Here is a 15989-nt window from a genome sequence, read left to right as displayed (position 1 = left end):
GAAAGAGAAGATGCTGCAGAATTTGCATGATGTTAAACACAAAAAGGCTTTTTCCACCAAGTTGCTTACAGCTGCGCTTCTTTCTCTTTTATTAAGTGAAACACATTTGCTTTAAATTGGAAGTAAGGACACACGGTTTTAGAAAAACAACCACAACAACTGGTTAATGACGTAACTGAGAAAAGAATTCCCTTTTAAATGGGAGACACTTCCAGTCGAACCAGCCTCAGGTTTAAGCGCCTGCTGTAGTTAGTTAAGCAGGAAAAAGATAAGTGGCAACAAACAGGACAAAACCCAAACTTTGGAACAGAGTACACAAATCAAAAAAAAGTATTTGCATTGAGCAAATACAATAAGTCCTCATCATTCAGGACTTTATCTGTGAAAGACTGATTATAAATTCAAAGTAAAGAGAAGTTAATACAGGTGAAAGATAAGCCATTTTTCTAGGCCCTGGTAGAAGCTGATGTAACAAATTAATGGACTAGTTTATAATCATTCAGACCTTGATGTTCACTCATAACCTTTGTGGGGCTTGCAATAAAGCTTGACCTTCAAAATCAAAGTACTGCAACAATCCGATATTCTATTTTCTATTAAATACAGCTTAAATAATCTTGTAAAATTGTGACATAAACTTTGAAAAAGGGAATCAAAGTTTCTAAATTATGTAAAAAATATGAAGACAGCAGTCCACAACACTTTTTTTTAAACATTTCTCTTATCTCTGTCTGATTGTAGGGGGGTTTTAGGAAAGCAGGGCTATCAGTGTCAAGGTAAGACAATATTTACCTTTACAAGTGGCTGCACTTTAATCACACGTAAAACCTGTTAATGCGTGCGTTGTATGTGTGTACCTGCTGCAGTGTGCACCTGTGTTGTCCACAAGCGCTGCCATGAGCTGATCATTACCAAATGTGCCGGCATGAAGAAGCAGGACGACCTGGTCGGGGAGGTACGGATGTTAAACACTTTAACAACCTACGCACGGATTCTTAGAAAGTTCAGGGACCACTCTAACATTAGATCCTTGCAGGTTTGTCTTACTGTCCTTTGGTGCATCCTACAGGTGGGGTCTCAGAGATTCAGCGTTAATGTCCCGCACAAGTTCAGCATCCACAACTTTAAAGTTCTCACCTTCTGTGACCACTGTGGGTCTCTGCTGTGGGGTCTGATGCGACAGGGACTCCAGTGTAAAGGTACAAGTGAGCACGTGACATTCTTTAGTTAATACAACTGTAAGCAAATTAAAGATGTCTGTATATTATCGTTCGGATAAACTCTTTCTAGAATCTGTTCTGAAACTGTTCTTACTCTTCTTGCTTTGTTTCCCAGTTTGTAAGGTGAACGTACACAGACGCTGTGAGAGCAACGTAGCTCCAAACTGTGGCGTTGATGCCAGAGGGATCGCTAAAGTCCTGTCTGACCTCGGAGTCACTCCAGACAAGATCTCTAACAGCGCCCAGAGACGGAAAAAGGTTTGGAAATATGCCAGAGTGTTCTCAAGAGGCTTTAGAGTTATTCTAAATTTTATATTTAATGGTATTTAAAGAAGGTGTTTCTGAATAAACAGTGGAAACTAATTGAGGGGCGTACCCACTCCCCAGTGGGTACGCCCCTCAATTAGTTTCCACTGTTTATGTGTGTCCTTCAAAAACCATGTACTTAAAAGATGGATCTACGCACTATGGTGTCAACCGCTGCTGTGTGAAGTCCTGTTATGAAGCCTTGAGATGAGCGTTTTTGCTGTCGCCTGCATGTGGTGTTAACATACCGACCGTGAATCATAAGTTCTTGATGAAAATGTTGATGGGGACATGTTTTCTGTGAACAGCTTACTCAGGCTCAGGATCCTCAGCAGCCGTTATCAGGGATCCCTCAGATAGAAGACGATCGCTCAAAGTCTGCCCCCACCTCCCCGTGTGATCAGGGTAGGCACATTTTCTGACTATTAAACTCTGAAGAGCAAACAGAATGGAGACACACAGCACAGCTCTTATTTTTCTTGGTTTCTTGCAGACGTGAAGGAGCTGGAGAACATCCGGAAGGCTCTGTCATTTGACCACCGCGGAGAGGAGCACAAAACACACCCACTGTCTTCCTCCTCGTCTGTGGACACGGTAACGTGTGACACGCACACAGGAGGTGATGGGAACAGCGTCGGAGAGGAAAGCGAAGAAAGTCAGGCGAATGGCGAGGTCAAAGGTCACAGCGCTCCAGAGGCCAAGAGGATGAACCTGCATGACTTTGTGTTTATCAAAGTTCTGGGGAAAGGAAGCTTTGGAAAGGTGGGCTCACTTCCTCTGCAGCTCTGTTTGTGAAATTCCGTAAGATGTGCAGTGAAAAGGATGGACCAGAAAACACAAACGAGTTTGTGTCATGTGACCAGGTGATGCTGGCGGAGATGAAGGGCACAGACGAGGTTTATGCCGTCAAGGTGCTGAAGAAAGACGTGATCCTGCAGGATGACGACGTGGACTGCACCATGACTGAGAAACGGATCTTAGCATTGGCCAGGAGACACCCCTATCTGACACAGCTCTTCTGCTGCTTCCAGACTAAAGTAGGGACCCCCCACACACACACACAAACAAACACACACACACATACGCACACAGACATGCAGACATTATTTGCACCTCCAGGGGGCAGCATTGGAATTAGAATCTGTACCGTCGTACATCGAAGCTGACAAGCTCTCTTGGAGAAAACATTTGCAGTTTGTTTCTTGATGAAAACTTCAAAAGTACAACAGATTAAAAAGAATGAAAATAGAAAAATGTAAAAAAAGAGGGAAACTCTCACCCGACAAGTTTTAACATCACAGGAAAAACTGAATCAAACTGCAGGCTGTTCTCGAGCTTTTTCTCTGCTGTTTTTCTTTTGAACATCTTTAATCCAAATCTTTGATCATTTGTTTCTGCTGCATCTTGAATTTGAAGAAATAAGATAAAAATAACTTACATGTTCAGGATAAAAGATTTTACTGCTCTTCTAAGTTTGATTATTTAGTCTTATTAGATTATTAGTAAAGGGGATAAAAGATCATTTAAAACCTGAGAAAAATCGTTAGGCAGTCCTCTGTTAATTCTTTTGTAATTTCCTTTTGTTTTCTTCCCCTCTCCTTAATAGAAAAACGATTGTTGGGTTAAACTGCGTACATCTTGTGTTCACACGTGCACTGCAGCAGTGAACCTTTGTGCTTGGCAGGGGATTATGTTGGATAGAACATTAGCTGATATTTAACCTGCCTTATTCCTAGAACAAAGCCTGAGTGATGTTGGCTTGCTCAGAGGTACAAATGGTGCTGCTAATAGTCTGGTGCATTTACCACTGGGAGGTACGTGCCTCCTTCACACTCAGGCTCCTCGCCTTAGGCCTCCTGGCTAAACCACGTGGAGTGTTTCCACCAGTGCAAATGAAGTGAGGTGTGATCAAAACGTTTCAATGATGGTTCTCCAAACGTCAAAACCCTTACCTGCTGTAAAGACAGTAGGTAGCTGAAGTTCCATTCAAGCACGCCACCTTGGCCCTTGGACTTGTTACGCTGTGACGTCTGCTGGATTCACTTCAGTGTCAAATGAGCAAACCTTAAACTTGATTTTCAGAAAGTGGACAAAGTCACAGGGATGCATATCTGGGTGAGAGGTCAAAGGCGAATGTGGGTTGCATAATCATTGTGCCCTGTGCTGACACAAGATGGCACTGTGACATGCTGTCAAATGTTCTCCCTCAGGATGCTGCAGTAACACCCCAACAACTTAACCTGGGGTACACATTCTTAGTGCACAATCCTGTAAAAGTAAAAAAAAAGAATCCTCCCTTACAATGTGGTAGGTCTAGCAAAATGATGAAAAATTTTCAGTTGTAGTGGGACGCACAGTTCTCATAACCAGCAGCGATTTTCCACATGAAAGTCTTGTCTGTTTGAAAACGACATCGATGCTAGCAAGTTTAAGGTCCACAGAGATATCACAGGTGCCAGACCAGGACCTCCGGAGCGTGATCCAAAAATCGCTTCATTGTTGGAAGCTGCCTGAACATCTCTGAGAAGATGATTTTGAATGAGAGGTGGCTCAAATTTAGGATTTAAGTGACTTTGTGGAGAAAATATCCCAACTTGATCCTCTCAGACTTCGAAGTTCATGTGTGAAAACGGCCTAAGGCCATTACCTGTCCACCCCTTGACCTAGTTGTATTTTAGGTTCATTATTTAGGGTTAAATAGGCCCTAAAGGAGGACGTGTTAACAGCTAAGCATGCCGTGTAGGTTTGTAAACACATCCAGAGCAGTAATAGACTGAGAGAACTATAGCAAGACAGTCAACCTATACAAGAACTATAATAAGAGAACTGCTCTGTATTCACTTCTCAGAACACATCACAACTTCTCGTTATGTTTTGGATCAAATCGTCTTCAGCTGTCATATTTTATATAAGATAAGATAAGATAAGATAACCTTTATTAGTCCCACACGTGGGAAATTTGTTTTGTCACAGCAGGAAGTGGACAGTATCTGCTGAATGCAACATTTTATGAACTGTGCTGTTAAACAGGCAGCTAAGAAAGACTTTTAAGAAAATATTTCAAGCAGCTTTAACACTAAAGCAGCGAAGCACCAGTCTTCAGTCTTCTTGCTCCCTCATTCACAGGTTACTCTGCTTTCATCATCTCCACTTTTAGCGTCTTTATCCATCAATACTTTCAGTTGGCTGTGACAGACAGACACACAAAGGGCAGCCGTGGGTGGGACGCCCCTTACATGGGCAGTCCTTTCAGACCTCTGTATGTTTTGTCTATTGTGCGTTACATAAATGTTCCTGTCGGGAACCATATAGTGGCTTTGTACATGCACATGTGTGAGAGCGTGTGTATTTATGATAAAGCTACTTCCAGGTGTGTCCTTTCTAAAATGCAGAAGAGAGCAGGACACATAATCCGCTGAGGTGCAAACTTCTTTCTGATCAGCTTGAACCTGAAGAGGTTCAGGTGCTTTACACAAGCTGCACACACAGTCAGCGAGGTAAGCATGAAAGTTGGAGAGGTTTTGTTATTTAAAAGAAAAAAAGCTGAAACCTTTATTTTTTTATTACAAATACAGCATCTCTTCAGCTCTTTCCTGAAATAGCTAAAACCACTCATCAGTGTCAATGTGCCTTCATGTGTGCACTTTCACGGCCTGGTGGAGCTGAGTACAAGAATGCAAATGTTCTGCGGGATTTATAAATTCTTTGCCATCCTTCTTTACTGCGAATTACAATTTAATATCTAATCATGCCCATGTGTGAAAAGCCGAGGCAGCTGTCCAGTGAATTTACACTGAGTGAGTGAACGCCATGTGTTCTGCCTCCTGCACGCTCTACCAGACCATTTAAAGTTAACACCAAGGGTGTCAAAGTCATTGTAGTTGGCTCAATTTGACCTCAAATGGTCTAGACCAACCATTGTTCACCTTTAATGAACCATCGTTTTACCAAACAGATGAAAGATAAACACTACTTTAAAAATCTCTATTTTTCTACTCTGAAAAAGTGCCAATGCATGCACATTAAAATTTATGGATCACAGTACATCTACAAAAGTTGCTGTGCTGCTTATTTATGACCCATGCAACTTCACATTTGGAAGTTTTTCTTTAAATGTGCATGTATTTTCACTGCTATTTAGCAACACTAGTGACCCCACATCAATACTACCAGCGCACTTAGTTATAAAATTGGAGTTATAAATGACTTTTCTGCTTTTATTCACACTTTTCAAAAAGCCATCCAGTGCACTTTTGTTCTTAGGTCCGCATGTTTGACGTTGCTGGTTCAGACCCTTGTTTGAAACAAATAGAGTCTTTTGAGTAGTGAGGATGCATCTGATGCAGAGAATTTCCCATCATGTCCAACATGTGAGAAAAGACAGCCTGCTGGCTCTGTCCCATCCCAGTTCTTCCACCAGCATCCAGAGTTCAGCCTGGTCACACAGGAGCCGTAAAAGCGTAAAAGCCTATGATGCATATCTCTCACACTTTGGTGTCTGGTGTGATCGGCAAAATAATTTGATCCATTACTGACCTTTGTGTCTTAAAAGTGAAAAATAGCCATTTCGTGTTCATGTAGCTAGACAGGAATCGGTTGTATGAGATAACACTTCAGTCGTTAAAACAGTCTTTAAAAAAGTCACACTATATGTTCACTACATGCACTGTACACTATAGGTCTGCTGTAAATGAGGCATTTATTTTAGAAGACTTGCTGTGCAGTTCTTACAGGTACTAACAAAGCCTACTTCTGAGAATTCAGCTTATGTTCCAGGAAATGATGTTTTGAGAGGAAATGGAATATACACATACTGCATATGTGTGTTGTCTGTATAGCTCTGGTCACAAGTTCACAGACACTTGTCACGGCCATAGATGTCATGGTAATTTTAGGCTTTCTATGATTTTTTTGGGGGGTATGTAATTTTTGCAGGGTGGAATGATTCTATAGCATTTAACTTTTATGGTTTTATAAAACAATCGGGTGCACAACTTTGATAATATTTCGAATTTTCTCTAATCCACACAGGGTCAAAATGATATACATACACATTATACACATAATTCACATTAATGGTCAGGTTCCACTGCATTTGAGTTTTTCTCAGTTTGTTATATTTCATATTTCAGTCATACCACACCACTGAACTTATGTGGAATCCTCAGTTTATAGAAGGTTGTGCCTCTGACATAGACTGTTGTCAGTTCAGCAGGTAGCTTTCTATCTGCAAAAGTGGATGGATAAATAATAAATGCATGGATTTATTGTCTTGCTGCTCTCTACATTGTTTTAGGGATTGGTTTGCTGAAATAGTTTCCTTATCTTCACGTGGTGTCGTTTTTCTTCCATTCTTTCTGTCATCATCTCTGAAGAGATCTGGAAAGAATCAACATTTTTCAGAGTTTCAGTTAAGTTTCCACTCTAGAATTGAAACCAACCATCTTTAAGTTTTGTGATCTGGTCCAGCTGTCGTCACTGGACCGAAGTTCAGGGGAGGTTTCGTGCCTCAAAGTTAGGTTAACATCAAAGTAAAAAGTCAGAAGTGTGAAAGAATCCTTAACCTTCTCATTTAAAGCAACATGACCTCACTTTGGGAATAACTTTCTTTGATAAAACAGCGCTTCTTTGTTCTTTTCCTTTTCTGTGTCAACAGACCATCAATTGAGTAGCTTCTCAAGGTGTGTTTGCTGCTGCCAGTGATCCATATAATACTATTTTTAAGACATTTCAGGGGGCTGCATGACCTTTTTTTAATGTTTTGAAAGGGGGAGTGTCACCATAATCACCTTCTTTATAGTTAAAAATCTAGAAGAAGTAGACAATTAAAAAAATGTTTGAAAGGAAGAGAATTATGACACACCGGTAAAGAGATTATTTCACCTGCTTCTGCTTCTACTTCTCATGTTTGAACATACATTGCAAGATATGCAGTGAAAAATTTGGAATTCTACAGGGGACCAGTGGGAGCCAGATATGTCAGGGAGGAGGCATAGAAGATATTTTGCAAGCTGCATCTGTATTTATTTTCTCTGAATGCTCTGGAAAGTCTTACACTAATTGATGCCGTTTCCTGTTCAATTGATTTATTCCTGTTATTTTCCTCCAAAGCGAACACAAACGTGTGTGGAGTCGACAGAGACGGAGAGAACGATAGAAAACGTCATAGAGACGAGACTGCATTGCGTATTTGTGTCTTGCATTATTTCGTCTTTATTTTGTTCTTCCTATTTTTTTCTTATCAGATTCATCCTCGGATGCACGCACACACACACACACACGCACGCACGCACACACACACACACACCAGCGGTTATTGAAACTGTGTTCTTGATTGAGACAAAGGGACTGCGATTCTTATGTAACAGCTTTGATCCTTATCAGTGATGTGTATTCCATATGTTGTGGAACCCCCACCTTCATCACCTGCCTCACCCAACTGACCCCATCTACTTCCCCTCAGCCTCCCACCTCACTCTTCTTAGAACACGCACTGAATGCTCTGTAAACAAACCCACATTTACATCCTGCATCTACAATGACACAGACACAGCAGCGGTGTCACTCTTCGCCTCTTGCAAAACGCCAGTTCCACTCAGCCTTTCACTGGGCTGATCTGCATCGACTCAGTTTGCTAGTCTGACCGTGACGATACAATGTGGCACTGATTTAAACTGAAGAATTTAATCCAAGAGATTTGTTCTGCCATTCTTTTTAAGTGTCTGCAGAAGGATTTCTGTTCCTTGTGGTGTTTTCACCATCCGTCTGTTTTCCACTATGGAGTTTAAGGCGAGGCGCCTAGACCTCGCTCTACTCAGCCACCTCCTCCAGCCTCACTAAGGATGTGTTCAGGAGGTGTGTTAATCAAAGGCCTGAGCCACGTCAACTGGCTTCTTAGTATGCAAAGACATAGCAGCTTCCCTCTGAACCTTCCCCAATCACAAGCTTCTCAACCTTTTTCTTGGAGAAAGCTTCACCACCTGTATCCACAATCTTATTTTTTTTGATCAGTACCCAAAACTCATGGCCATAGGCGAGGGAAGGAACATTGATCTACCAGTAAATCAACAGCTTCCCCTTTATGGTCAGTTCTCTCTTCACCACAGCGCACTGATACACTGTTTGCACTGAAGACGCTGCCTTCAGTCCATCTTCTCTCTTCCCGACTTCTAATAAGTTCCTGAGATATTTGAAGTCCTCAACTTGAGGCCCTGACTCATCTCCAGTCCACCCTTGTAAATGGTAAATGGTAAATGGCCTGCATTTGTATAGCGCTTTTCTAGTCCATAGGACCCCAAAGCGCTTTACACTACATTCAGTCATTCACCCATTCACACACACATTCACACACTGGCGATGGCAAGCTACGTTGTAGCCACAGCTGCCCTGGGGCGCACTGACAGAGGCGAGGCTGCCGGACACAGGCGCCACCGGGCCCTCTGACCAAATGACAACCATGCCTTGGTTTTGCAGATGCTACTTTTAATATAACCTACTAATTACTTGTAGGTTATACAAAGCTAGAAGCATTACTCCACTTTAAAATAATAATTATGATTTTTTTTAAAGAACCCCAAAAAAAACTCTTATCTCACCTCAGTAACCAGGTCTGTCCCTTTAACTCGGTGAGGTCTAAGGACGGGACGCTTCAGTGGCCCCTACCTGCAGGCCTCCGGTACACAAGCCTGTCCAGACATGTTGTGCCGTGCACAAATCTTTGGTGGTGAATACATGGAACGTGGTTATGCAAGTGTTTGTGTGTCTGTCTGTCTAAGAGAGATTGTGCTAATTTGAAATATTATTTTTTTTCTAAACTGTAAAAACCTCCGTCCATCCATTTTCTTTGATTTATAATATTTATAGGATTTTTTTTATTTAGTGTTTGTATTGATTCATTTTATATAAATGTGAGTAATTCCAAAATTTGAGAAAACTATCATTTGGATTATTTATTTTTGTTATTTTACTAATTGTTTAAGTTATTTTATTATATTATTTGTATAAATCGATTTTGATAATTATTGCGGTCGATTTTTATATTATGCATCTTTATTCAATTTGATTTTAAACTTCTGACTACATTATAAGATATCCCAAAACCTGATGGAGGCACTGAGTTCATGGTGACATCACTATGCCTAAAAAAGTCTTTGTACTTTGTGTGACCTATGTTCTACCTACAACCGCCCCGCCCTCCTCGTTCTTCTTAATCGACTGTGGGATCACAACCGTTCCCCTATCGGCCTAATTACCGCTGAGAAATGTAAATAACATTATACAACAGTAGCGCCAAGGCCTCGTTCTGCTCGATACACTGTGAGGCTGAAAAGTGAAGTCAGAGAAGGAGAGGACGAGGAAATGCAGATGGCGAGGAGAGCAAACTAGAGATGATGAGGGGAAGACGTGAAAAAGTCTTTTTTCAGTATTTGTGATAACAAGATGGCTGGTGGTATTTGTGTTGTTGTTTTCTTTTTGCCAAAGTGAAGGAAAGATTACATAAAGAGAAGCAGACGTTGAAACAGATTGGTTTAAAGGGGGGAAAAAGTAGCTGTGATGCAAAGACCCGGTTAGATTGCAGTGGAGAGTGAGTGTTTTTTAATGAACTCTAAGAGGGAAAGATCAGAGGAAGCAGGGATGGCCAGAAACCAGGCAGGTACATTAATGAACCTTTGTTGTTCGGTGCTTAGGACAGAGAGCGACAGATGGACTGACACAGAACGATGGAAGGACGGATAGAGATGAAGACAGCCAGAGAATAGCAGACACAGACTGAGGTTTAGAAGACTGAGAGCAGAGATGAAAATCAGTCAAACTCAACCCATGTGTCTTAGTTTTTAACATCTGTTATATCTGCAACTATTGACATTCACATGTGACGACATAAAAATTATTTATATTTATCAATTTTTTTGTCCTATTGTATGTAAAGTGACCACCTTTGCTTTAGCAGTAATAATGGAGAAAGCAGTTTGATAGATATCAATCTTGCAACCTTGTTTTGGTCATTTATGTGTGACACTATGTCTCAGCTGAGCATCGAGCTCATTAGCACTCCTACTACCACTACTTAGGATGTACTAGACTTACTAATTCATGCTTATAAGCTCTGCTTTTGAGGACTTTAACCTGTCACGACACAGTGGATGCCCTTTTTGTCACTGCCGATACTTTTCTTAAACTCTTCAGCAGCAGTGTTGTGCACAGTTCAGCTGAACACTGCCCCCTGTGGCTCATGTAACACAGGACATTATTCACATTAACTTCATCACAGGCTTTGTGTCAGGGTTATGGCTGGGGTCATATCTTCCCCTTTATATGGAATTTATACATAATTTAGTAATTGAAGAATTGCAAGGCCAAACTGTACCTCAGAGACTTTGATTGAAAGATAAGATCTTTTTGCTTTTGAAAGTTATGCTTGTTTTGTTCAAATGCAGCCTAACCCTAAACCTACCTGTGGTTTAGCAGTGACCTGACCTGCAAATAACTTTGTGTGCATGAGGTTGGGGGTGCAATATCTACATCTACATGTGCTTTTATGTGGACAGTAAACAGTCATAATATCTAAATACAAACCTAGTAGCTATTTGTGGTAATAGCAAACTTATTTTATTGTGAAATTTGAACCTTTCTTGCAACTAAGCTAAGCTAAAGATGTGTTTGCAGTCTTTAATCTCATGTGAGATGTAGATGGTGAACTAGACCATAATTTGCATTTAGATTTAGATATTAAATATAAACTAAGACCAGCGCCTGATGTTACACAATACTAATGTAAGTTGCAAGGCCTGTTTTGACACCCTTGAACTGACCCCATCTCTTCACCTTAGACTGAATGTAAACACTCACACACTCACAAAAAAAACTTCAAACATATCCACCCAGACAGCCTTCCCTTCCAGGAATAGTCTACTTCTTATCATTATGACAAATCTTCAGTGGTGTTCAAGAGAGCTGGGTGATAGTTAGACCCTTTACAAGTCACTGTGACACTATTATGTGAATAGAAGATGTCTTCTGAGCGTTTCTTCTGGGCAAATTAGCTTTTCAATAGACGGATCAGTAGTAACAACCAGCAACCTGATGCCAGCTCTGTGTTTATCACCTCATCAGTACAAATTATTTGGATGTGTGTGTGTGTGTGCGTGCGTGCGTGTGTGTGTTCTTGCACTTCTTGTGCAACCTTTAAAATGAGAGCATTTGTCCTGTCCTCTTTTCCCCAAAGAGCTTTTTGAGAGTTGCAGTGGGGTTAAAAAAGCATCTCTGACACAACCATTAACCCGATGTCAGCAGTGTCATGCTGCTCCTTTCTTCGCACAACAGATTTTACTGGCACCATTTTTGCACATTTTCAAATGAAAAGAGGAAAGCACTGGTAACATTGACAGTGCTGTTATTACAATCGCATCTTCACCCATCCATTTTTTTAACTACTTATCTGACTAGGGTGGAAGGCAGCTGCGGCCTAGCCTAGCTGGGCAGAAGGGTTCAGCCTCACCAGCCCATCATAGGGTTTTTTGTCGTAGTGGACTAATGTAGTTAAGGTAGTTTTTTCATTAAATATCATGTTCTGTCTCTTCCTCAGTTTATGTTTCATACTTTTTGCCCTTTTTGGTTTCTTGGTACTCCTGTTTTCTGTATTTTTTTGCCCCTCACTCTCTGACTGGTTGCAACAGATGGCTGCCTCTCCTAAAGGGCTGTTCACACAGAGATGTAGTTGTTGGTTGGTCACTAAAGCACAGTCCAGGCTCCGGTTTCCTAGGTAACCCTCCAATGTATATACTACACTGCCATATGTCTGTCAACAGTGTCCTTAACTCTCATTGGTAGTTGCTTTAGTTGCTCGCTTTGAAGTTGAGAAAACCTTATCTCAGGACCTCTGCACCAGACCGTCACCTAATGTGATTGACTTTTTGTGTTTTCTTCTCGTCATGTTGCTGGTAATCCCTTCCTCTGTTGTAGCTGTTCTTCCTGATTGGGAATCTTCGCATCACTGGGACGCTCTGATGTTGTACGATGATTACTTTAGTACATAAAGTAACTTGAGATGATTTTTGATGTGTACTTGGGTTAATTTCACTTTGCAGCCAGTCAGAATTTGACCTTAATGTAGCATCCATCCCCATGGTTGTTGGGCAACACACTTTTTGCTTGTACAGGCCTGCACACAGGTTTGTGTCCTCAGCTTTTGCGTTGGTTAAATTCCCATAATCCTACTCCTAGAGAAGGCAGAGGGAGCCATAAATACAGTTTAATATCTTTGAGCGTTCAAGAAAACCAAGAAAAAACATGAGGAAACAGGAGAACCAACAGGTGAACCTTCTCGCCGTGAGGCGAACTTTTGCACTATTGTGCCGACCCATCAAAGTACATATTTGGCTTCATCTGTCCCACTCTCTTCTGTTTTCTAGTTATCCTAACATCCTTATTATGCCACTTGTTCCCTCCATCCTCCTCTCTTCCTCCTGATGTGCTGCTGACACGTTCTCACTCTGTCCACACATTGAAGATGTGCAGGGAGTGCTCACACATGTATGGATGAACATTGTCCTCACAGCACTTTTTTGTTGCTTAGAGACAGAAAAAACCTTCACTCACAGAATCATCTACCTCTTTGTCCAGTTCAAAATCACACAAAACACACACGGTACACAGTTCACCTGATCGACCTTTTATAGTCACCTGACATTCCTGGAAGTCTGTTTCTCATTAAATGAATCACAGTCAAAACAAATCAGTTTTACCCCGGTTCTTTTTATTCCTCGAGCATCCAGAGACGGCACCGGACTCAGTAGTCATTTTCACAAAACTTTATTCATCTTTACTCATCTTCATTTATCCTCATTTAAGCATGCATCTTCTAGAAGGGAAGACTTGCCAGGCTGGTGCCCCTCTGCAAAATCTTCACTCCTTTGTTAGTTACAGCCAGCTTTATAGAGGCGTCCCCATCATAAAACCCCCCCACGGTGTGCTGCAAACTCTGTGTCTGTGTCTATGTGAGTGCTCGTGAGTGACTGTGTAAGCATACCTTTGTGTATGTGTGTGCACGTGAGTGAGTGTCCGTGACAGTTAAAACACTGTGGGTGTAGGTGACTCCCTAGAGGTCATAAAAACCCATCTCCCTTCCAGACCACAGTTATCCAGTTACAAATGTTGAGACCTTTCACAGTTCAACTGGGGGAGGGGTCTTCTACAATCTACTCCTAACTTCATGACACAGTCAGGCCTTTATTACATTGAGGGCAGTGTCAGTGTCTCTACAATAATTCTACATTCTATGTTAACACATTTCTAAACTCTAAAATAAGCTAAACATTTCTACACTTGTCATTCATTCATTTATTTATTTATTATGGGAACAAGGAGTAAGATGATATTCTGTGGGAGAACCAGCAGCCCACACCAAGTATTTAACTTCTGTCAGAGAACTACAGTGAGGGTGAATTTAGTGTGTGAGAACAATAAACACACACAGGCACAACATTGAGGTTGCCCGGCCAAATATGTGTCAGCCTTGAGCAGTGCAGAGTTGTTCTTTACAAAACTACAGTCATTAGTAGAGGTATGTTTGCTGTTCTTGGGTTGCAGTTCAGGCATAGACAAACATGTAATTTTATACTTGAAACCCTTACATAATGCATTCCTTAGACCTCAGACTTGATGTTTACTTACCTAAACCCAACAGTGGTAGAGGTGGCAGGTCAGAAAGGATTAATATAAATCAATTTTGATGTTAAATCTTACAAAAGATTTTTTTTGTTATAAAGTTTGTCTTTAGTTTATGATGACATGTTTTTTTTAATATAGTTATTGACATAATTTTTTACATATCTGTGCCAAAAACTAAAGTGGCTTAAACTTGCATTCTTTCTAATGGCCAGCAGGTGGAGAAAAAGTCAGATTCTAAGAAATTCTGTAAGAAAATTACTTTTTTGATATAGTATCTCAGGTTTTTCTAAAAAAAAAAAAATAAATAAATTATGGTCCAATTAGTGGAAAATAGAAAATAAATCGAGCTATGCTTTAGTGCATGTCTCTCTGTTTCTCAGTTTGAGCCTGGAATATATAAGCTTTTTTAAGAGCAATACCATACATCACACAGTACCATACAAACTATGCAATGTCCACACTTTTAAAATGAGCAAAGTATGTATTTTATGGCTCTGTTTTATATATATATATATAGCATGTGTTGGAAACACTGACATAGTTGTGGCTGAAATGCCAAACTAGTGGATGACTATGACCGTCTTTTATATACGGTCTGTCCATAGAGACACATCATCTATAGGCTGCTTCCAAAACTCTAAATTGCTGCCAACATTTGTTCGTATGATTGAGTCAATTACTGATTTCTGGATGTTGTATTTTTGTGCCAGAGCCAGAAAATTGTATTAATATATCCACCTTAAGCCGCAGCTTATTAAATGTACATCTCACTATATTTAATTTCTGCTATTGGTAGCTTTTAATAACATTGGATAGTAGAAGGACATTTGGAATACAACAGACATCTAAAATGATCAACATTTCTCAACTTTAACTTCCATTTGCGTAAAACAAATATGTATGAAACCCTTACTGCATTTTGCATTGCCCTGTATTACTGCTGTTGTGTGTTTATACATGCAGTGATTGATAAATATGAGGAACAAATTAAATTGAAGATTATACAGACTCAAGGCAAAGCCAAGAATGCAGGAATGATTTTTCTACTAAACACATTAGGGTTTAGTATGTTTAACTGATTAGAATGGAGAATTTTTGAAAGCAAAAACAGGTTCAGTGGCCACACACACAGAGTACGCTCTGTCCTCCAATTGCAATTATTTCCTTTTGCAAGGAGAAAAAAAAGGAAAAGTCCAGCTCTTCTCTTCAAGTCAACATCTGCGAAAAACACATAAATAAAATAAAAATAAAAATAAAAGGATGAATCAAAGTTTTTCTGAAGACTAATTGTCACATCTGGAGTGAAAGTCACTTCTCAAAGTTACCATATAGCATTACGAAAACTCTGATTACCACAAAACAAACTCAGGACCCAGATTCTGTTGAAAGAAATCACCAAGTGAATCTTTACTGGTTGCCTCTGTGTGGTAATGACCAGCAGCCAAACGGTAATGGCTCATAATGTTCCGAGGAAAATGGGGCAGCAATTGAGTTTTTTTTGTTCGTGCATGGACAAAAGTTCAAACCCCACTTGTTGTTTTTTTGTTCCCCGTTTTTGACTGACTTTGATGAAAGTGTTTATTTTAGCTTCATGTCAGCCGTTCATATTTTCAGGAGAGGAGAAGCAGTGCGTTACAGCTAACATTTCAACAACTGGAGTGGTGGAAAGTAATTCAGCAGATGAACTCATCTTATCTAACATTTCTATAATTAGATCTCAGTTTTAAGGGCAATGTGAGCACATCAAAATTATTGCAAGTTAATAAACAAATATATGTATGTATGTGTGTGTGT

At 40.4% G+C, this 15989-nt stretch overlaps 1 protein-coding gene across 1 annotated transcript in view; it reads left to right on the top strand.

Annotated features, from left to right (window-relative positions):
- The window catches only part of LOC102200124 (protein kinase C epsilon type-like), an 85093-nt gene that overhangs the window by 44456 nt on the left and 24648 nt on the right, over positions 1-15989 (top strand). Inside the window, exons 4-10 of the mRNA XM_013913003.1 lie at positions 742-776; positions 867-955; positions 1070-1199; positions 1336-1478; positions 1835-1931; positions 2020-2288; positions 2390-2563. Coding sequence (XP_013768457.1) covers positions 742-776; positions 867-955; positions 1070-1199; positions 1336-1478; positions 1835-1931; positions 2020-2288; positions 2390-2563 — 937 coding nt within the window. The remainder of the gene's footprint in view (positions 1-741; positions 777-866; positions 956-1069; positions 1200-1335; positions 1479-1834; positions 1932-2019; positions 2289-2389; positions 2564-15989) is intronic.

The sequence above is a fragment of the Pundamilia nyererei genome, unplaced genomic scaffold (assembly GCF_000239375.1).
Source record: "Pundamilia nyererei isolate P.nyererei 1_Seehausen unplaced genomic scaffold, PunNye1.0 scaffold00111, whole genome shotgun sequence".
In the NCBI taxonomy this organism is placed as follows: domain Eukaryota; kingdom Metazoa; phylum Chordata; class Actinopteri; order Cichliformes; family Cichlidae; genus Pundamilia; species Pundamilia nyererei.
This window is presented reverse-complemented; position numbering and strand designations above follow the sequence as displayed.